Raw genomic sequence first — 22,407 nt, 5'->3', positions numbered from 1 at the left:
ATATTGATAACAGCTGCACCTGTCTCACCACGGGTTGGAAGTATTTTGGAATTTGGTAAAGTGGTACTGAGAGGATATATGTCTCTTGAACTATATTGTGAGGATTACATAACAGTCTGATACGTTCCTATGACAAAAAAACAAAACACAGTGGATCTCACAAAACGGGCATCTGATAAACATATGAAAAAGTTACATTATTTCTGGCCTCTTCATTTCACAAACAGACCAATTATACGTGTGGAATTAATTTACAAAAACGTTGCAGAAGACTCCCTTGTCCATAACCTGGAGTCTGTTGAACAAACTGTGGAAACAAATGCAGTTTTGGGGTGGCTGAAGTAAGGTATCTGACAGTATAAGATTGTGGGGTGAATTTGGGGGAGAAAACACATCATGACACTGGTCTGTTTTTCCACAGCCATTATCTCCTTTTTCTAACATAATTTTGCTCGAATGGAAGGCAGCACCAGGCTGCCCGTGAAGAGAAGACTTCAAAATACGTATCAGCTTCTGCCTTGGGCGCCCGCCTGGGACAGAATCCCCTGGAGAAACCCGAGAGCTCCTGGACAACTCGGCACCAGCACTGGTCGCCATGGCGTGGCCGCCTGTGCGTGCAACGTCCGGCCTGAGCAGCTTCCTGCTGACGTGGGGGGAGGAGACGCCCAGCGTGGGCAGCAGCGGATACATTGTGTACGCTTGACCGTTTTTACCAGCATTGTGCAATTGTGTGTGAAGGTGGTAATTTCATTAGTAGGTGTATATTGGCTGTCCTGTTCCAAAGTCACTTTTCTTTAATAAAAAAAAAAAAATCCATCTTGTTTTTGCAAAGATGAATTGAAAAACTCATCTCTGCACATTTCTCAACATTTCCACCAAACCTTTCATTGGACAGAGTTGATGCAATATGTGAATTCATAAGGCTTGAAAAAAAGTTCTCCAGCATGTCCTCCTGGCTTCCCCTCCTCTTCTTCTGCTGCTCTTTGTGTGCTTCATAGAGGCTTTCTTCTTCCCCATGCAGCAGCTGCACCAGGTCTGCCGCCGTTGTGCTGTGATAGAAAGGAGTCTTGCACCCCCTGGTGCTCTGGCTTTCTCTCTGGTGGAAGAGAAGGACTGCGAGGTTGTCTTCCTTGTCTCTCGCTCTGCCCGGCCTCTGGTTGCTCATTATTCAGAGCGAGGAGAGCGACGCGCACAGTGTGAGTGAGACGGATCTCTCTCAGGTCATCTGCTGCAGCAGGAGAGGGAAGCGAGAGGAAGATGGCGATCCAACTCCTCCTCCGCTGGTGAGCAGACCCTGCACGAGGAGCCTCCAGCGCTCAAAACTTCACCGGCGGCTCTTCTCGCCCCAAAACAACAACAAAGCGCCGGAGAGAAGCTGCGTGGAGTCGCTAAAAAAAACCCTACAGAGAAAGCGGTAGGAGAAGCAGCGCCCGCCTAAGAGAAGCGGCAGCAGTGGGCGTCCCGGGCAAGCTCTTGTAAGTTCCTTGCAATTAACCCCCATCTCCGATTGGTAATTGTGTATTTAAATAAATAAATGCAGCCCACGATCGCGGGGGAGAGTGAGCCCGGCAGGAGGAGGGCGTTTTGTTTCTAAACGGGAGATGGTTCATCTGGTTGAGGGGGGTTTTGGTTGCTGGTGTTTCATGAGGTGGTTGTGGGAGGAATTGGTTAACAGAGACTCATGAGCGAGGATAGCGAAAATTCCGCGAACAGCAGAGCTGCAGGCTGGTGTGTAGTGTACAGTGTAGGTTGTCTCCGTGTGGACTGGGATCTCGAAATACATTGAGGGACATAGATAGGAGAGAGAGTGAAAAACACTGCCCTGGGAAGAGCTCGGGCTAAGGGTGACCTCTTTTTTTCACGGCCGATTGCATTGCTTGGTTTGGATTTGTCTATTCTTCAGAGGTCCCCCCTCCTCCTCCTCCTTTCCAGAAGTTGTCCTGCAGGGGGAAGGGCTGGATTCTGGGTCGGATTCGCTCCTAAGAGCAGGGAGGAGGAGGGTGTCGCGTTGCTGCTGCTCCAGGCTCTCTGGTGGTGGTGTGTGCGTGTCTGATGAAGGGGCTGCCTGGAAGAGGAGGAGCAGGAGAAGAGAAGCCATTGCACACGCTGTGCTCTCGTTCAGAAGGTCAGACCAGACGCACACATACATAAAAAGCAAAAGAAGGAAGTGTGGTTGGAGGTGCCCCTATCTCCTCTCTTGTGTTCACTGACACTCTGCTCCAGCCAAGAGGGAGCAAAAGGCAGAGGAACTGGCCTCACCAGCTTCTGTCTCTCCGCCTTCTTTAGCTCTCTGCTGTTGCTGTCCTCCATTTGCAAGCTGCCTGTGTTGGTTGCAGCCCAGACTCTAAAAGCACAAAGCTCTTCCACTTAACTGTCTTCAATGTTTTTGTGTTTCTGTGGGAGACCTTGCTTGAATTTGTTTTCTCAACATCTTTTTAAACCTGCCCACGATGCTTGATTTCTGTGTGAGACAATATTTGCTCATCTGAATGGAACTTTCTGGGTTTTTTTTTGTCTGGATTTGGAAGGACCTTCTTGCTAGCTTTTGTTCCAGTGCCTTTTTTTCTCTGTTGCATGGGACTGCTTGCATACAAGAAGAGGAAGTGACTACCCAGTTAGTGGTGGTGTTTTTTTTCCTTTTGCAGTGCTGTGATCTGAGTCAGGTAAGCAATGTTATAACAGCTTCACCAGAAAATGGAGGAGAGCAGTCTTTTGTAGATTAAAAATGAGATAGGGTTAACAAGGAACAGTGTCTGGTGAACCTCATTATGGAACCTTTTCCTGACCAGAGTTGGTAATTTTTGATCAGTTTTGTATGCCAATTTATGTTCAGCCTTTTGATTGCGCCTCATTGTTCTTGATATTTGATCATTTTTTGTTTACACTGGCATTCTTTGTTGGGGCTAGTATTTGACATGGTCATTTGTTGCTTATTCTTTTTGACATAACTTTTCATGACATTTTTCCATGCACATTTGCCTTTTTGTTTGGAAGCTGCTTGAAGAACAGTTGCCCTGTTGAGTTATGTAATTTGACAAAGATGGCATGGTAATGTTTAAAGAGTAACTGACTTTTTTTTTTTTATATATCTGTGCATTGGTTTGATGCTGGGCCTTCCTCAGTTCATCCACTCTCCTTTAAAAGATGTGGACAGCTAATATCCCCAAAGTCATTGGAATTCATGCATTGATAAACTGTTCATTCTTGTATATGATGCGCTTAGGTTGTGTTCAGCTCGTCTTTGTTGCCATAATACACTGTCTGATGAAATTAGTGGCAACGTCTGAGAATCTTGTGCCAGTATCTTTCATCATTCCCAAGTGGCTTTCACAGTGTCTCTTGATATGGCTGAGACTAAGCTAGGAGGAAGGGAGGGCCATGTTATATGGAGTTAATGATTTGAATGTGAGTGGTTTGATAGCCTTACCATTGCTGCTAGTGGAATTTGATTAAAGTTGATTGGCATGGCGTGTTTTCCACCACACCCAGCATTTTATGAAAGTTGCACAGATTAGGTAGCTGTTGAAATGTTCTGAGAAGAGAAAAAAACAAAACAAAAAGAAGCTCTAACAGTTGTACAGGGATCCATTTTGCAAACCACATGCCTGCAGAACACTAACCTTGCAAACTTCTGGGATAAATAAAGGGTTTTCGAATTTTTAATTCATACTTTGTTGGGACTTTTTACATTTATGGCTAGTAATAATTCTGTAAGAGATTACTTGTTTACATTTATGAATGCTTAGCATGTGCGTGGCCTACTACTTTTATGTAATGTCTCATTGTCGCTTGTAACTTGTTAGTTGAAGTTTCTTCTCAGATGGCTGCTGCCTGCTCCTCCTCTTTTCATTTTTTCAAACTCTAGAAAGGATTCTATGCAGGATCCAAATATCGTTCGATTTCCAGGAAAACATTTACCATTACATTTCTTTTACTAAGTCAATTCTTGAAGCGCATTATTTATGATGTGATTTTCTTTATTTTTCTCCCTGTCTCACAACTCTGTCGTAAAACCGTTCCATTTAATAATCTTGACTTAGGTGAAACATTTGCATCCTTCAGGTATATTTGAATATGTTTCTTTCTCTAACTTCTGTCAGTTTGTGACATTTAGACCTATACATTTCTTTGTAGATGTTAGATTAGAACCTGTTCTGTTTTTTAGGCTTCCACTGAGCTCATTTAACAGAGGTCTGCATTCTGCTTATAGTATTCTTCAACACTTCCTCTTCTCAACCCCAACTCCTGGGTGATCAAAAACCATATGGGCATCCTAATCATTTTAACCTTTATGTTTTTTGTTTAATTTCTTGGCCGCTTAAAGCTATCTGATGTATATCTACTTTGACAGTACCACTTCTGTCTCTCTGCTGCTCTCAAGTTCTGTTGTGCTTGTGCATCCTGTCCTCCATTCACATTGGCACTTTTTTTTTTAATATTGGAGAACATGGACGTTTTGGGGCCTATATCATTTTTCTAGAACTAATTGTGTTGTGTCAGACTTTAGAATGTTTGCTATTTTTACCAACTGCATGCAGATCTAACATTTCTTGAATGACTCCTGTCCAGACATATTCGAAATCTACCACTGGTTTTTATATTGGCTTTTTCCCATTAGTGGGTTATTATTGACATCCATTCATATCCATTATGCTCTTGTGGTATCGTAGGCCCTCTTTTTGTTCTTCTCTCTCTCACTTTCATTACGCTTCATTCAGTTACTGGATGGTTTAAGACTATGTGCTGCCTCCGATACCTGGTAATCAGCTTTTGTTGTTTAAAAAAAAAAAGGTATCATGTTTAGTTCACTCAAGCAATAATCATGGTTGACTTGGCTGTCATTGTGGTTACCACTCAGTGGTGCCACGAGTTGAAAACGTGGCACTTTTAAAAGGTGATTAATATCTCCAACATATGCTTCTCTCAGTCATTGGTCAGTCCCTTTATCAAGACCATTAACCTGATCTTCACACATTTTATGATATGGTGAAACAATTTCCTTTTCAATAATTCATCTTTAGTGAATTTGGGTCAAGGCATGTGTTCGGATAGCTGATTTATTGTGTTATGTTCTGGCCTCCACTAAGTGTGGTTCAGATATGTCTGTCTTGACTAAAGTCAAATTATGTTTATTTGAGTTAGTTAAAACCATAACCTTTTCTACAACACAGCACAAAGATTGGACTGCTAAAATAATTTAAAAAACATGTCAAAAATAGATATAAAACCCCGATAAATACACTGTCCAGGGACATTTGAAGATCAATAGTTTAGCCTAAGGAGCGGGAGAAGTTATAGAAGAGTGCACAGACTAATCCTCCACATGGCTCCCCCTTCTCCACTCCCCCCCCACACCCCAGATTTAGCTCCTGGGGTTCCCATGCAAAAGCAGGGAAATTGGTGCAAGCCAAGCATAGACTGGTTAGGGGTTTCTCACATCACCTTATATTATCTTGTCCATGCTTCAAAGTTAAAGTGTAACAGTGTTTAGTGCACATTTCGCTAAAAAAGTGCAGAAACAGTAAAAGTTGTACTCTAGTACAAGTAGTGTCATCATGTCCAAGCATTCATATTCTCTTTATGACCTGTGGTGTAAAGATGGAAATATTGGTATGAACCACACCCAAGGAAGCATACGTTAAAAGCAATATTACAGACCCATATTGGCAATTCAAATGGTTTATTATACTGACTGCAAAACAGTAATCAACACTTCCACTACCAATAACCCTCTGTTTTATAATAAAATTTACAAAGGCTGCAATTGCTTTGGGGGTTTCCCCCTTCAAACAGAGAAGTAATGCATGTTGGCACGAATTCATGCCATGCTGGTTAAACATTTTCCACTACAAACCCTTGCTTTCAATAACAGCTTAGGACAAATTGGATACTATGTGAGTCAAGCTTTCTTCATTTTGGTTGCAAAGTCTGCACCTAGTAGTTAGAGGTTTCAGTAGTCATTTAGGTAGGCAGTCACTTGTTTGACATAGACCAAAACAAAGATGAAGCACTGCCTTGACTAAATCTCCAGTTGGGTTATGCTGGCAGGCACATGTCTGCTTTGTCACACTTGTAATCTGTACTGTCATGCTCTGGAGATAATAAAATGAGCCCTATGATTGCGTCTTATATAGGTGCTTTTCATCACTGAGATGGTTATCATCTATCAATAACTGTGGTATATCGTTGAGGAAATATACAGTTTGTCAGTAATGTGGCACTGGATATGGCAGACAGCTAAGAACACTTGTTCTTAAGGATCTTCAAGGGACATTCGGCAGAATTTCTTCTGGTGCCCAAAACCTCCACTTGTTTTTCTCCATAAGTACTATTGAATCAGGTTATTTATGAGTTCACAGGACACTATCTGCAAAAAAAGTTAGCTCAACATCAAATGTCTGTCTTATATTCCAAATTCTTTTTACTCATTATAAAATTAATATTGAGCAACACTGTGCGTATCAGTAAAGGAACTGTACTAGGAGGTTACACTCACAGATTCGTAGTGAGTGAGGTTTGTGGATGAATCCTGCCAAAATTCAGGGACATTATGCTTCACCACCTGTGGACATATTCAGTGGAACAATTTTTTTTCCTAATGAGGGTGAAATGCCCCAACTACAACCCATCGTAGGTTTGTGATTGACAGTACACTTGTTACTGTTTATGAAAGATACATTTTAGGTTCAAATTGTTGTGATGAAGTCGATGCATTTAAGAGAAGCTTAGATGGGTGGATACTTAACTGGACCTGACAAGAATACCGTTTGTTAAACAAACTCTTTTGATTACAGATGCTGATGAGATCACTAATGGTTAAAAAAAAAAACAGCTCTCACTAGCACACTTCTGCCATTTCCAAGCTCTGTAATAAAAGGTGTTACTATTACACAATTTTATGGTGTTCTGTTTACTGGCCTCAGAAGAATGGAAAGTTCTGTCTCATGTTTTGAGGATCAGCATGTTTCACCAGCAAGTGTCCAGCTTGCTGAGGTAGCATGCCTGCTCAGATAGATTAAAACGTGGATGCTCATGAACTTAAACTTCACAGGTTTAATTTTATACAAGCTTTCCATCATTCAAATCTGGATAAAAGAAAAGTTAGTCTTCCTTTCTTTTTTATTTTGGTGATTTATTGGACACCACATTACAGCGATTTTGTTACCCAGCTGGCTGAATGTGTGGGTGGTAGTTTAGACAAAAAGGCTACACCTGACAGAAAAAAGTACATTTGTAGGTTCAGGTACCAATGGATCAGCAGATACAGATCCACCAAGAAGGCACTACTCACATGAAGCCTGGGGATATTCCTGCATTCTGAAGTGCACTTGCTCTTGAATATTGAGCTTATGAGCAGGGAAATCCCATGGCTCTGGCACATTTAGACGGTTATATTGCAAGCATGGACATGTAGTTTTGATCTCCTATATGCCCTTTAGAATCTCAGTGCATATTTTGGAGGTATAATGGATGAACAAGGATGGCTGGGTGACCAGTTAGTCATGTATATTATGGAATGGCATTGATGGTATGCTACCAATTTATTATCTTTATTCATTTTTTATTCTATTTTAATATAGATATATACACACACATTTATTTACTGGTTATTGTAAATGTACTATACAGAGTAGCATAATGATTAGCATCTATGCTAGAGTCAGCATAGAGTTGGAAGCACCTAATAAGCATACGTCTTAAGTCATGTGATGAGTTTAGCTGCTCTGTTTTAGAGAACCTGCTAATGTTAAGTCATTTTTGTGACACTCCCACCTAACCGTGTAAGAGCAGCCCAAATCACATTGTGAACTGATTTGATCAAGCAGAGGAGCTTGAACAAGGCCCATTTAATAATCATGTTGATTTGAGAGGGCCAAAGAGAGCATTAATGCGAGTTTACGCAAATTTATTGAAGCTGTGAATTTTTTGCCCTTGAACCAGTTATAAATTGTTTTGTTGTCTTTAGAAAAATATAAGAGAACTTGTTCTTGACTCATTCAAGGACTGAATGTCCTTGTGCATTCATGCCTGAGTATGAGCCCTTCTGAGAAGTGAAGTTGGTGTGGGCTTTCGACAGAGGTGGATCTGTTTGATTGCTTATATCTTGTATTTCAGGTTGTAGCAACTAATTATCTTCAAGTGAGAGCATGTAAGCTTTGAACAAGGAGGGAGCAGACCTTTTGATACTCTAAATGAGATGTTTGTTATAGAAGCCAATCTTTCCAATCTTGATTTGCTATTTTATCCTGTTTTGAGAGACAAACCTCTTTGAACGTGACCTATATCATGCCCATATGAGTATTGGGTCTTCATAGGACAACACTGTTGATGACCACTCTTCAGCATGCTGATTTTTTTTTTTTTTTTTTTTTTCAGTAGCGTAATTGATTCTCTGTCAGTGTCAGTATTCGATTGTGCCAGTATGGTGACTGAAGCAGATAATCATAAGACCCTGGTGCTCTAAGCAGGTTTCAACATCATAGATCACAATAGTCTGATAAGGATCTTCTTATCAGAATTTGTTGAAATAACCACATCTAATTGGTCTCTATGGTATGAATCAATATTCTCTCATTTTTTCAGTTCATATAGAATTGCCAGATCACCTGCGATGTCCTTCCAGATTGTCAATATCACTTTTCATGTTTAGCATCTATATCCAGCCTTTAACTACGTTCATGTACTCATTTGGCTAATAACCAACAGTAGATAGCCAAATCCTTAGCAGCGGTGACCAGGATTTGAATAACCCGGCCTCCAATTTTACAGAATCCTCACTCTCCAGCAATGAGTGGATGACTAAACATTTCTCTTAGCTAAATACAACAAGGTGACTTTTTATAATTGTCGCTGGCACTGAAGACCTCTGGAGTACCATGGTATGGTGTGTGGTTACTTTGGTGAGGAATCGTGACTTTAAACTGTGCAATGCGCTAATATTGGAACACCAAACCTGGCATTTAGGGCTAAATCTAAAGTTTAAATATGGCTCATTGATCTGCTTCTGCAAACTTGTCTACAGCACCTTGAAGCGCTCAGTTACAAGTGCACTAAACAAGCACATATGTATACTGCTGCTCAGCCTTGGTCAAGTGTGGTTAGACCTCTGGAATTGATTGCGTTCTCCTGACTCAGCTGAAGGTTGATTAGAGACTAAAGAGTGTAATATTCTTCTGCAACATTTCTGGCTTGGTTTTTCTTTTTCATTTGAATTTTTTTCTAAAAGTTTTCCCTTTTTGAAAATATTTAATGTCACCAGTGTGAAAGACCCACTACTTGGCAGTACAATATGACATGTCTCAATCAAGGTTTTCCACCAATAGAACTGCCTGTGGTTTATGTGGGTGTAGGATACCCATTATTGAGTGGTTCGTGTCAGCCACTGTTACCTCTCGGAGGAGAAGGTTTGGTGTCCCACAGTCACGTGTGCAAATGATTTTTGTGTTCCATACCCTTCCAGTGTTTACTACCTTACACTTCTGTCTACAATTGTTTTTTTGTCCTTCATCTAAGACTTATAGTGCTTTGTTATTGCTCTTGCTTCTGTTCCTAGCCCCTTAGGTTCTCAACCTGCGCCATTTATTCAGTAAATATGTTGATGGTCCTGGCCCCCTGCAGGCTTTCTCTTTGTGGTGGACTGTTATTTGTACCTTGAGCGGATGTACTTTCATGCCATGAACCCGAAAATCTTTCTCCTCATGGTCAGATTTTCATCATAACTTTGATGAAATCAGGGAAGAGAAATATCAGAAAGCAGATAAATTGGAGTTTCTTTATTCCTCCTTATTTTCTGTAAAATGACCTTTCATGCTCTGAGAATGGATTGCAACCACTGGGCCCTATCCATCAAGGTCGAGTCTATTGCTGGGCATGCGTTAGTAACGTTGAGCTATTTATACAGTAATGTAATCACCAATGACTTTAATTTGAATCCGTATTCCTAAGATCATAAACCTCTGGAAGACTTCTATTTTTTTATCTTTGACTTTGCAGGAATTCTCTAAGCTCTCGAACTTTGTTTCTTGGGTCTTTAATTTCACAGTGACTTCCTACTTTTTCACAACGTTTTTATTGACTGAAGCTCTTCTGGTGCACCACGATTGTATGCTCCATTGTCAATCATAAATTCACAGTTGTTCGTGGCATTGTTCTTTCATTTTCAGGAGCATTTCCATTAACGCCTGGTGAATGAGACACCCAGTTCTCTTTATTCCTCTGGTATAAAATAATTGGTCTTAATTCCCACCGTCTGTTTGTGAGTTCCGCCGATTTCACTTGATGAGAGAAATTTCTAATATGTATGGGAAAGTGTTGTTTTGGCCTTATTAACACCAAATATCTTTTTGTCTGGTAGTCTCTTGTCCCCAAACTAGACTTTCAGGGCCATATTTTCTTGAAGATTTATTATGAGCTCAGCTTTTTCTTCACCAGTTACCCGTCCCATAAAGAATCTTGCACTCCTTCTTTTTTTTTTTTTTTTTTTTTTTCCCCTTTTCAGATTCGTGACATCTTTAATGCCTGGAAATTCCCTGCTTGCACTCCAAGTATCTGCATTTGGAATCACTAATGCAAGACGCCTGAATGGGATCTCTTGCAACCTAATGAGCCCCTACTCTTGTGCCTATTTTTTCTCAAGGAAATACTGTCAGACTGTCATCTGCCACCATGCCGCTCTTGGTCCCTCAGTTTGAATATTTGTGCCATCTTCTGCACTGGCTAACCCTTGCCATTGTCCGCTCTTGCCTCTGCAAGAATCTGTGTCTGTTCCACCCTCAGCAGTCTCCCAATCCGTGCATGTGAATGGAGTTAGCGAATGGTGTCTCACTGCCAAAATCCCTACTTGTGTGCACATTAACAGTTGACCGGAGGTACAAACCACAATAGTCTGAACTCCTCACCAATATAAAGGGTACACATTAGAGTCCTACCACTCAGCTATTCTCTCTTAACAGAGCCACCTTCCTGTTCTCCTTTGAATCTGGCCATAGGCCCCAGAGGAAACCCTTAAATTGATAAGTTAAACATTTCAGTATCTCTGAACTCATTTCAGTAGTGCTATCTTTGGCCTGTTGTCTTTCCAGGCACAAAAGAGGTTTCTTAATAAATCGCCCTAATGTAGTTTGGTCGGTGTTGTGAATGCCTTCAAGGATTTAACTGCTGCTTTTGACTTTGCTTACGGAGATCATGTTGCATTTGTCTTAAGTAACACTTTAAAATGCCCAAACACTCCCCTAAGAGTTTCTTGAAATTATTCTTTTTTTTTTGTCTTTCTTTTTTCAGGCATTTTTAGTCAGATCCGGGTCACCTTCATCTTGGCTGTTACAAAGCAATCAGTTTTGGGAAATCTCCATTTACTCTTGGCTCCTGCTCAAAAACATCCAATGTAGTTTAAGAGATCCTTTTATCAGAAGAGTCTCTACTGTAACAGCCATATATGAACATAGAGTATATGCAGACTGTCTATTCTTTTGTCTTTGCTGTTTAATTAGGAGTTTGCTAAAGCATGAAATAGATCACTTACCTTGCAGCCAGATTAGTGTGCTGGCTGTAGTAGTTGGCACAGACATGAATATCTCCTCTGCCCCTGTTTCTGAAGTTCTTTCTTTTATGTGTGTGAGAAGAGGTTTATCAGAGCTGTTTCAGTTGCAGGGTATCCTTCTGTCAACAAGTACAGTGTACTTTTACATCCAGGGAACTTACTGTAGGGCCAGTATGTTTGAATGTCTTGCCTAGTTTATTGAGTGCTTAGGTGGAGTCATCGAAGCCCTGAATCAAAGGTATTCAAGCCCCAGCTTTAGTTGGTTACTTGTGTTAGAGCTGGGGACATTTTCTTGGAAGATACATTTCCTGTTTCTGTTATGTTGAGCACCTTGGGGCTACTATCCATTTTATTGATAACACAATTCCAAATTCCAATATAATGATCCTCTTAAAACATGACAAGCTTATGAATTCACTGTTCCTATTTCTACCTCCCTCTCCCTAACTTTCTAATAAACAATGGCAATGAGTCATGACTGGAAGCCGGGGGCCTCAGCCTAATCAATTTTGATGATTTGAATCACAAAATATTACCCAAAATTACAGATGCAAGCATTCATTAAACAACTACACAAGTGGTGAGACCTTTAATGAAATTCACAAACATATAAAAAAAACTTTAATTTTGATGGGAAGGGTGGAGCTTTTCTAAATTATACTGATGCAACCCACCATCCATAGTTCACCTTTTGATGCACATACATTGTTCCCGTGAATCTTCTTGGTTGTATAACACAGGTTTGACAAACACATTTTTGGGACCTACAATGTGGAAATAATCATCATCAAAAGAAGTAGGGGTAGGGGAAGGAATTTGCAACATAATAATTGCAACAAATGTACATCTGCGTACTCTTCCTGTGTCGTGGACAGCGTGATGCAGTCACTCTAATATGTGGCTGAAGTGGTCATTCAAAACTAAACAGGTGAATACCAGATTCTTAGCTTATGCATTCGCACCATGGTGTATTTCTTTTTCCTGGAAGTCACATCACTATTGTTAAAAAACATATTTTGTATATTCCTAGGAAATGGAGTGGAACATTCACAAAGGCCAAATGCTGCTCTGAAAACCTCCTTTAACTTGTGAGTTATCATCATTTGGCAAAATTAATAATGCCGCCACAGAAGTCAAAGGTGTGACGTCCAAAGGTGGGATTTGTCAGAAGTATTTCCAGATGGCATACCACAACCTGTTTAAAGGAGTTGCCCACCATGATCTCTGAGTTGGCACATCGTGGTTTCAAAGGCTTAAAGCCTTCTTGTATTGATTACATATACAGGGAGTGCAGAATTATTAGGCAAGTTGTATTTTTGAGGATTAATTTTATTATTGAACAACAACCATGTTCTCAATGAACCCAAAAAACTCATTAATATCAAAGCTGAATATTTTTGGAAGTAGTTTTTAGTTTGTTTTTAGTTTTAGCTATGTTAGGGGGATATCTGTGTGTGCAGGTGACTATTACTGTGCATAATTATTAGGCAACTTAACAAAAAACAAATAAATACCCATTTCAATTATTTATTATTACCAGTGAAACCAATATAACATCTCAACATTCACAAATATACATTTCTGACATTCAAAAACAAAACAAAATCAAATCAGTGACCAATATAGCCACCTTTCTTTGCAAGGACACTCAAAAGCCTGCCATCCATGGATTCTGTCAGTGTTTTGATCTGTTCACCATCAACATTGCGTGCAGCAGCAACCACAGCCTCCCAGACACTGTTCAGAGAGGTGTACTGTTTTCCCTCCTTGTAAATCTCACATTTGATGATGGACCACAGGTTCTCAATGGGGTTCAGATCAGGTGAACAAGGAGGCCATGTCATTAGATTTCCTTCTTTTATACCCTTTCTTGCCAGCCACGCTGTGGAGTACTTGGACGCGTGTGATGGAGCATTGTCCTGCATGAAAATCATGTTTTTCTTGAAGGATGCAGACTTCTTCCTGTACCACTGCTTGAAGAAGGTGTCTACCAGGAACTGGCAGTAGGACTGGGAGTTGAGCTTGACTCCATCCTCAACCCGAAAAGGCCCCACAAGCTCATCTTTGATGATACCAGCCCAAACCAGTACTCCACCTCCACCTTGCTGGCGTCTGAGTCGGACTGGAGCTCTCTGCCCTTTACCAATCCAGCCACGGGCCCATCCATCTGGCCCATCAAGACTCACTCTCATTTCATCAGTCCATAAAACCTTAGAAAATCAGTCTTGAGATATTTCTTGGCCCAGTCTTGACGTTTCAGCTTGTGTGTCTTGTTCAGTGGTGGTCGTCTTTCAGCCTTTCTTACCTTGGCCATATCTCTGAGTATTGCACACCTTGTGCTTTTGGGCACTCCAGTGATGTTGCAGCTCTGAAATATGGCCAAACTGGTGGCAAGTGGCATCGTGGCAGCTGCACGCTTGACTTTTCTCAGTTCATGGGCAGTTATTTTGCGCCTTGGTTTTTCCACACGCTTCTTGCGACCCTGTTGACTATTTTGAATGAAACGCTTGATTGTTCGATGATCACGCTTCAGAAGCTTTGCAATTTTAAGAGTGCTGCATCCCTCTGCAAGATATCTCACTATTTTTTACTTTTCTGAGCCTGTCAAGTCCTTCTTTTGACCCATTTTGCCAAAGGAAAGGAAGTTGCCTAATAATTATGCACACCTGATATAGGGTGTTGATGTCATTAGACCACACCCCTTCTCATTACAGAGATGCACATCACCTAATATGCTTAATTGGTAGTAGGCTTTCGAGCCTATACAGCTTGGAGTAAGACAACATGCATAAAGAGGATGATGTGGTCAAAATACTCATTTGCCTAATAATTCTGCACTCCCTGTATGGTGCTGTCTTACTCCATTGTAGAACCATACATTGACCTTCCACATCTGCAAGAAAAACACCCACAAAATTGTTGAAGAATTATCCTAACACGACATGACTTTAGAAATGAAGATCATGGGTCAATTGAACCTATGAACAGTGTTCCCAACTGTGAGACTCAAATTGCAACAATTATAAGAATCTGATTAATTATTTGATGTGCCTTAATCCTTGGGACAAAGCTGCAGCAAAGAAAGTACAGAGAAATAAGCTTTTTCAGTGAGCTTTGTTTGAACGAGTGTGTTGGGGACTCATTGACTACATCAACATCTTCTTGGGTAAAACTGCCAATGTGTTCATCTCGAAACACAGTTTGAGGCAGATGTCACCATTTGCTTTGCCTTATAAAAGTGCCTTTTCAGTTATTTTGCCGACATTTGGCTTGGGGCGAGATCCATGTTCAGCTGCTCTGGCTGGGCGCAGTCTACCAATATAATACCTACAAACTATTACTGGATATTGTATGAGGGTGGAAAGTGGAGCTGTGTTTTTTGCTTTCTGTGCTGGTCATTAAATCAACCTATATTACTTGAACTGTAATCTAAATAAGTTTGCATTCTGCAGATGACTGAAATAGAATGAGGTTGAATTTGACCAAAATATGAATGAGAAGCTAGACCTGCATAAAAAACATTGATTGCCCTACTTCTTTCAAAAGATGTTGATTATTATTTCATGCTGCACGTAGTCGACTATAGCAGTGCAGTGACCTGGTGGTTCTCCATGTTTTTGTGGCCTTCTTGGAGAGTTGGCTTTTGGAAAAAGTGAGTTGATTATAAACAAACTAGGGGGATAGGCATCTTTTAAAGAATCAGCTGCTCGGCATGTGATATGCCTAGAGACTTAACTGACCATATGCTAGGCACGAAATGTGGGTAGTTTAAATTTAGTCTTTGAAGACAAGGGACACTGCTATAACGTCTCTTGATAGCACAGGCCCATGTAAGAGAAAGATAGGCACCAAGAGTAGAAATAATTTCTTTATATTCATGGATGGGAGAAAGAACTATTGAAAACGTTTTTCAGTTGTGCTGAGAATACTGTTTTTTTATTTTTTATTTACACTTGGTCAGGAAGATATTTCTCTTCATTCAAATGAGTGTTCTGTAATGGGCATCTCTTAAAAGTATAGTTTCATTTACACTTTTAACTGGATCAGCAGTGTAATAGTTAATGTCTGGCTAATGTTTGAAGGAGCACACTACTTAAATCTTAACAACTCTTCAAAGTGCCAGTTCTAACGATTATTTATTTTGTGGGCTGTAGTAAGATAATTACTACAAGCCTACTCAGAATTCTTACCCTGTACTCCCTTCTTTGGCTGCATGTTCAAATATGGCTTTTTCTTTTTTTTTTTTTTTAAATTATTCTTTTTATTTCTGTGTACTTCAAAATGGCTGAAATGTATCAACGTCAAGAAACATTTTCTTTTTTTTTCTTCACTGTTTTGGTGTATAACTCCAGCATTTGGCATTTCTACTCTATTTAAATATTGTCTTAGATTGACTACACGATTTCCAGAATATTTTTTGGGTCTGTTTCAACGTCTGTTTTTTTTGTTTTGGTTAGTGCTTCAGTGGAAGTGAGTAGGAGCTGCCCGGTGTTGCCCTATTTCAAACCAGAAGCAAAAAGATCAGATGATGTACAAAATGCTGAACAATGCAAACATTCACACCCAGTCACAGATCCGGGTTTAATCCATTGTTTTTCTTTTTTTTGTGTGCTCATTATGACATCCCAGTTTGCACCCAGCCATATGCAAATCGGTTTGACCCTTCTCTACATGGGAACAATGCAGCCCGAACTGCCAGGCCAGGCCAGGTCCTCCCTAGACCGAAACAAACAACCAGTGCACAGGCATGTTTGTATTGAATTTTGAATCTTACTACACAGATTTACGACTTTCTGCTTCAATTTTACTATTTAGTGACAATTCAACAGGACTCTGTGGTGCACCAACAGGTAGTAAGTTTTATTTCACAGAAAAAAAGCTGCTGATGCATATCTTGCCTTCAAATCCTGCTTTTATTTTTAAAGAATCATGACACTTTAAAACAAAACTACATTGGAGAACAGAAGTAAAGCTGCAATGTTAGATTATGTTGCTGTATTAAAGGAGTTATGCACATAAGAAAGCTCTTTCAAGAAAGCATTTGACAGCAGCGTTCATGTGACCGCATGCACAGCTGACATTGAACTTGTGGGAAGGTGCCATTTTAGTCTCAGTGACTGAGCACTGGTATGTGAGCGTGTCCGTTTATACCATCTCAGATATTGGCATATGCATAACCTTAGATTTTAAGGTATTTGTCCTCTTGAAAGAGCCTGCCTGAAAAGTTTGAATTAGTTAAATACTACTACTACTCTGTGTGTCTTTGTTCACTGGACACAATTTCTACTCTTCCAGGCAACTTCCTTGGCTAGTTGTTTCCCTGTACTCTTACCCAGTAGATGCTAAGGCTCCTCTTCAGAGCTTTAATACCTCTCAATGTAGTCGCTTGATCACCTCCTGCAAACGTTCTGGTTTTGATGGTATCATGGAATCTTGGTTTCTTAAGCAATTTTTTTTTACAGTTCCATGTGTCTGCCATCACAGTCCTGCTGGACAATTCGGCACATCTATCCAACATGTAATTACCAGTTAATAACCTGCCATTGCGGCCCAGAACGTGGAAAAATGCATGAGAGTCCTTCTGCAAGTTAAATGGTTTTGAGTTCTCACTGTCTGCCTCTACGGGAGAGTGTATAAAACGCCACAAATCGTACCTTCACAACCAAAACTCATCTTACCTCAACTACCGTTTTTTTTTTTTCCTCCCTTACTTTTAACCACAAGTGCCCACCACCACTTTCTTATGTGTGTTGCCCTTTACTTCTCCCTCGCATGAAGAGCTCCCCTTTTGGAGAAGTATACATAATTTAGACCAGACTCTTAGGTGTTCAGTAATTCACTGTGTCTCGTGAAAAGTTAACTAGTATTCTTGGTTTTAGGAGAACCATGAAAAAGTTAGTTTATCACGGGTCTCAGAAACCTTTCACAAAAGAAACATATTGAGTTTAATCAGTTTACGGTGCTGTTCCGTGAGGTTGTACAAGGCCAGTAACCCAAACTGTTGCCTCTTCACTCATTGTGCACAAAGCCGTTTGAACCAAACAGAATTGTTGTTCTCTAAAACAAATAACTCCTGTCCTACCCAGAAAATACCCACTGCACAGCTCCGCTTGCTTTGCACGCCTATGCTCAGGTGGTGATTGCACCCACATGTGCTTTAGGAGTTGTAAATGTGATGTGTGGGTAGGGTGACAATCCGTGGGGATTTGTTGTTCTAATAGACATCACAATACATTTTTTGTCATCTGAGCTAGACAGAGCAGAATTAGGCGTCGAGAGTTATACCGACCGACGCCTGCTTTCATATGTTAATGTGTTGTGAAACGCATGGGGGTGTTGTGATCACCCAGTCAAGAGGGGACAGTCCCACCCTTAGAGCTCCCTCTCCCCTTTAGTAGATTCGCGCCTCTCAGCGAGGACACAGCGCCGGATTGGCACATTCCATGAAGAGCTAGTCATTGATGAGTCACTCAGGTCTTGAAGGAACCGCACCGCTGGAAGAACGAGCAAACAAGGCGAAACATTTAAGTTTGTAAGGTGTTGCTCGCACTGGATTTTTTGATAATCTTATCTGTTTTGTGAACTTAACTGCCTAGACGGACACAAACTATTCAAAGGCAAAATTAAAGGAGGAGATGAGCTTGGAACGTTTTTTTAACTTCACAGACGTGTGTTTTAATTACTTGGACTGTTTTTAAGCTGTTATATATAGCAGGCCGACTTCTATTTTTTTGTCATGTTGATCGAAATAGACTTTGGACAAAACTAGTAGGTTGTACTGACGAGTTTCAGAAGCCTTTTTTACATATCTGATAGCCGTAGAGGCCTTCGCCTCGATATTTTTAGATATGGGCCTTTTTGGGATCGATAGTACTCATAAACCAAAAAAGCTACAACGCCGTTATTGTTCACGATCCGTTAAGAACCGAATACGTGTTTTGGAGGGCAGCAGCACTGTGGAAGAGGCACGTGGACAAGTTCTCTGGAATTGCTTCATGTCTTCCTGGTATGGCGTTTGCTGTGCGAAAAGTGATATAATATAATATATGTTTCTTTGAATACATGCAGATTTACTATACGATGCCACATTTATTTCTTTTCTTCAAACTCTCTCTACAGCAATATATTCAACAGCAGTTTTCCAAGCACTGTTAAGAAGTGTGGAATTGGAAGGTCTTCTGCAACAGGTGCAAAATGGGTCCTAGTGTTTCAATATTGTGAAAATATGGGAGCAAACAGCTGCCTCCTTGTGAGGTGATGGAAGGAATTAAAAGGCTTTAGGGAAAAGTGTGATTAGAGCAAGCACAAAGATCAAGCAATGTTGCTTTCGCACCAGAACATGCAAGCATGTTCAACAACGTGTGGACCAAATATTATATTATTTTTATATATTTGGGTTTATTCGAGGAAAGATAGGCGTGTTAGCTGAACATGCTGACAAAATCTTTGTCTAGGTCACTAAGTCGAATGCAATAAAGGCAGCCCCCTTAGGTTTATAAAATGAGCACCCACGAATTGGATAATAAAAACTGTTAAAGAAAGTGATAGTGCAGCTTGTGGTGTGTTTTTCAGAACAGGTGCTAGAGCATCACCTGGTCTCCCTCCTGCCTGGGTTTATGGTTTTGTGTGGTTGAAAATTGTGATTTTTGGTGTGTGAATGTTTTTCTGTTGTGACTTTTTACAATGTTCAAGAAGAGTAGACTCTAGAAGAGAAAGGAGTGCTTCTGTGATTTAGAACATGGAAAAAAACCTGTCAATAACTCACCCTGCCTAGCTAAATTCCTGACTTCTCACCTCTCCCCAGATTGTTTAGAGCAGTCTAGGTAATTCGGAAAAACTGACTAATAGTTTTTTCCCAGCAAATGTTTTTTTTTTCCTCATTGTTTCCAACTAAGCCGAACTGGCCTTGATCATGTTAGTTGTCATGAGATGTTGCATCAGTACAAACCTTGTATCTCTGATAGGAAACGTTCCTAATGAGTGAGTGGCAAGGTTGAATTTCCATACAGACCACAACCAAGAGCTAGGAAGATTGTAGTAAACGTCTTTTTTTTTTCTGAAGCACAGTTTTCAATAAATCTTTGTCTTTTTTACAGTTCGATCCATAGAAAGTTTAGAAAGTACACAGAACCCAAGCCTTAGGGTGGAATGCGGGCTTGTACCGGCAGTCGATCCCGAGAAATATCTGGTTCAAGGAGTCATTGACATTCCATTGCATGTTGTAACTGGCTGGCTCCTTCATCTGTGTACACCACCAGCAGTATTTGTCCTTGAGGTTTTTCATGTGAAACGGCTTTTCATCAGAGCGTCCAGCTTCTGTCACAAGCAGTTATTGTACAATAGACCCTTTTGCTATACTGACTAGATAGCACTGTTGGCTCATAGGTTGAACCTGCTCTTTATTCAGAAGTGTTAAGCTGCCTTGAGTCACTTTTGCTCCTCACAACAGTCATTAACCCAGCATGATAGACTCTTAAAAGATTTGATTGCTGGTGGCCCATTAGCTAGTTGTCTCTTACTTTGGGCACCAAATATGACAGGACTGTTTTTTTTGTTTGTTTGTAATACACGTTTATTGGTTTCCTCAAAAAAGAAACTCAACATATTCAAATTACTGTGGGAGATCCAGAGATGTCCTCAGATGGTGGTACAGTGACAGCAATATGCCATGCAACATTTTGTACATCTGATACAAACTGGAAGCAATACTTAGCCAGGGAAAGGGTACTGAGGACAAGCTGTGCGACAGCAGTCTTTAGTGGGAATCGGGTATAGATAGTAGCAAGCCCTTTGGACACCTCGGGCCTCTAGGCAGTAATGAGTCGTCGTTATATTGTAAAAACATTTCTAAGCCAGCCTCTGGGAGTTTACATCGCTCTTTTCACGAATAAGCATCAGTCCATGTTGGGGAGCCATGATCCCACTTTATGCATGTCCCAGCTTCCCCAAAGCTTGAAAGTGTCTGTTGTAAAACCGGTTTGGAATTTTTACTGCACTAATATAAACCCAGACTTCATGGCACCTTGTAGGGTTGCTCTAAGCGTCTTCCCAGTCTGGATTGTCTATGGGACCTATATATCCCTCCCAACATACTCCTAAACATTCCAGGCCAAAACAGGTATTATAAACCAGGGACCGATTTATTTGGGACGTTTCCTTGACTTTCAGTGGTGGTTCCAGGATCCCTTATTCAACAATTGAGCCATTATGCATACCTTTGGTTTTATTTTGGTGTCTCCTACGGGTTTAATAGGACTGTAAATAGAGACATTTTTCAGTTTCAAATAAACCAAAGTCTGATTGCGTCTGGTCAAACAACCTCTAGCCAGATGAGCACTATACGTGACTCAGGTTTGTTATGCTAATTCTGTCCAAATAGTTGAAACCTTGCTGTGTCTCAAGGTCAGATAGAAGTTTGGTATGCCACAGAGGAGTCTTCTTTGCATAAACAACCTTCCATTGTAGGCACAAGTGACCATTTTTTCCGATGGGATATACTTTAACATCATTTGCCTCTTGACTAAAATAAATGTTTAAGCAAATGTAGTGAGTTAACTGCAGTTGTATCTGAGCAGGGACACTGCACTTAAAGTAGAGAGTCTTCTGAATGATTTTGATTTTAGCTTTAGTATTACGAGTCCAATTGGAAATATTATTTTTATGCCCTTTTCTTAGTGGTAGCCTATATTAAGTGAGTTCTCTAATGCGTGAGGGTTATACCTTCCCAAAAGGCTAAATAAAAGCTCCATTCATAATCGGTTTACTTGAAGGTTTGTGCTGCTCTAATTGGCCTAGACCAGTGTAACAGAGATGTCTTTCTCTGGTTGACAAAGACACCTTTTATAGAAGCAGTGCCTCAGAGTATGCCATTGTTCCAAGTTTCTTCCTAAAACTATGTAAACAGGCAGCAGCAGTTCCGCAGTAAAAAAACAAGTGTCCACACTTGTTGCTAGGGTCTCTTTTCTGGGTTTAAACTGCACCCTAGTGCAGTACATGAATTAGCACATACTGGTTTGCTTCAATACGTGTCTTCAGAAATGTGTTTTAACTTTTTCTTAAAGGGATACATTTCACCACAGGATGGGAGTTGGTGGGGATAGTGCTGCATTCATTGAAAGACTTCTCAATATTCAGTGACTTGGGGAGCCAAATCAAATTCTTAACTTTACCAGTGTATACAAAGAGCTAACAATAGAGACAAATTCAAATTAGGTTTGGCATGACAAGTACTACCTTGAGTGACACCCAGTCGAGGCTAAACAAAAGTACTGTTAACTGGGCACATACACTTGTCATGTAGTGTTTTGTCTTGGGCTCACAGGCCGAAGTGTAGGGAAGAAAATTTTGTGCAAGAGTTTATTTCTGGAACATATGTAGAGATTTATATACATTTGTGAACCAAATAATAATTCCTTGTGTGTGCTGACTGGCCTTCTGCAAAGGGACTCTGATTTGGTGGTGTTGGATGGAGTTTTCCATCTTGACTATGACTCGCATTTAGTCTTGTTTAGCTCTAATTTTCGGGCCCCCAAACATATGCCAGACTAGTAACTGATAGGAAAGGAAGAACTAAAGACTCTAACATTGAAAAGGCTGGTAAAGAATACTTTTTGCCAAATGAAAAGTAGGTTGACAGAGTTGATCGGAGTATAAATGTAGTTTACTATATTATTATCACAATAAATGCAACACACCATTATAGGGAAACAAATAATTTAGGTGTTATTATCTCTTAAAGATAAGTTGGAACATTTATCAGAACTAATCCTGTTAAAAGCAAGCAGTTTTGTTATCCGTATGGTAAATGACAAACTGATTTTTGGATTATAAAATGGAAGATTGATAACCTTGAGATTTATGTTAAAATT

The 22,407-nt window shown here is 40.3% G+C and overlaps 1 protein-coding gene across 5 annotated transcripts in view; it reads left to right on the top strand.

Moving 5' to 3' along the window:
• The first annotated feature begins 594 nt into the window (after positions 1-594).
• Positions 595-22,407, top strand: part of ZNF462 (zinc finger protein 462) — a 217,461-nt gene continuing 195,648 nt past the window's right edge. For 3 of the 5 annotated variants that reach the window (XM_069239970.1, XM_069239948.1, XM_069239939.1), the window contains exon 1: positions 1,576-2,125. In XM_069239970.1, coding sequence (XP_069096071.1) covers positions 2,053-2,125 — 73 coding nt within the window. In that variant the 5' untranslated portion in view covers positions 1,576-2,052. Of the gene's footprint in view, positions 1,476-1,575; positions 2,664-22,407 lie in introns of those variants that run through there. The other 2 variants (XM_069239957.1, XM_069239964.1) reach the window with 2 other exon arrangements.

The sequence above is a fragment of the Pleurodeles waltl genome, chromosome 1_2 (assembly GCF_031143425.1).
Source record: "Pleurodeles waltl isolate 20211129_DDA chromosome 1_2, aPleWal1.hap1.20221129, whole genome shotgun sequence".
Classification (NCBI taxonomy): Eukaryota; Metazoa; Chordata; class Amphibia; order Caudata; family Salamandridae; genus Pleurodeles; species Pleurodeles waltl.
This window is presented reverse-complemented; position numbering and strand designations above follow the sequence as displayed.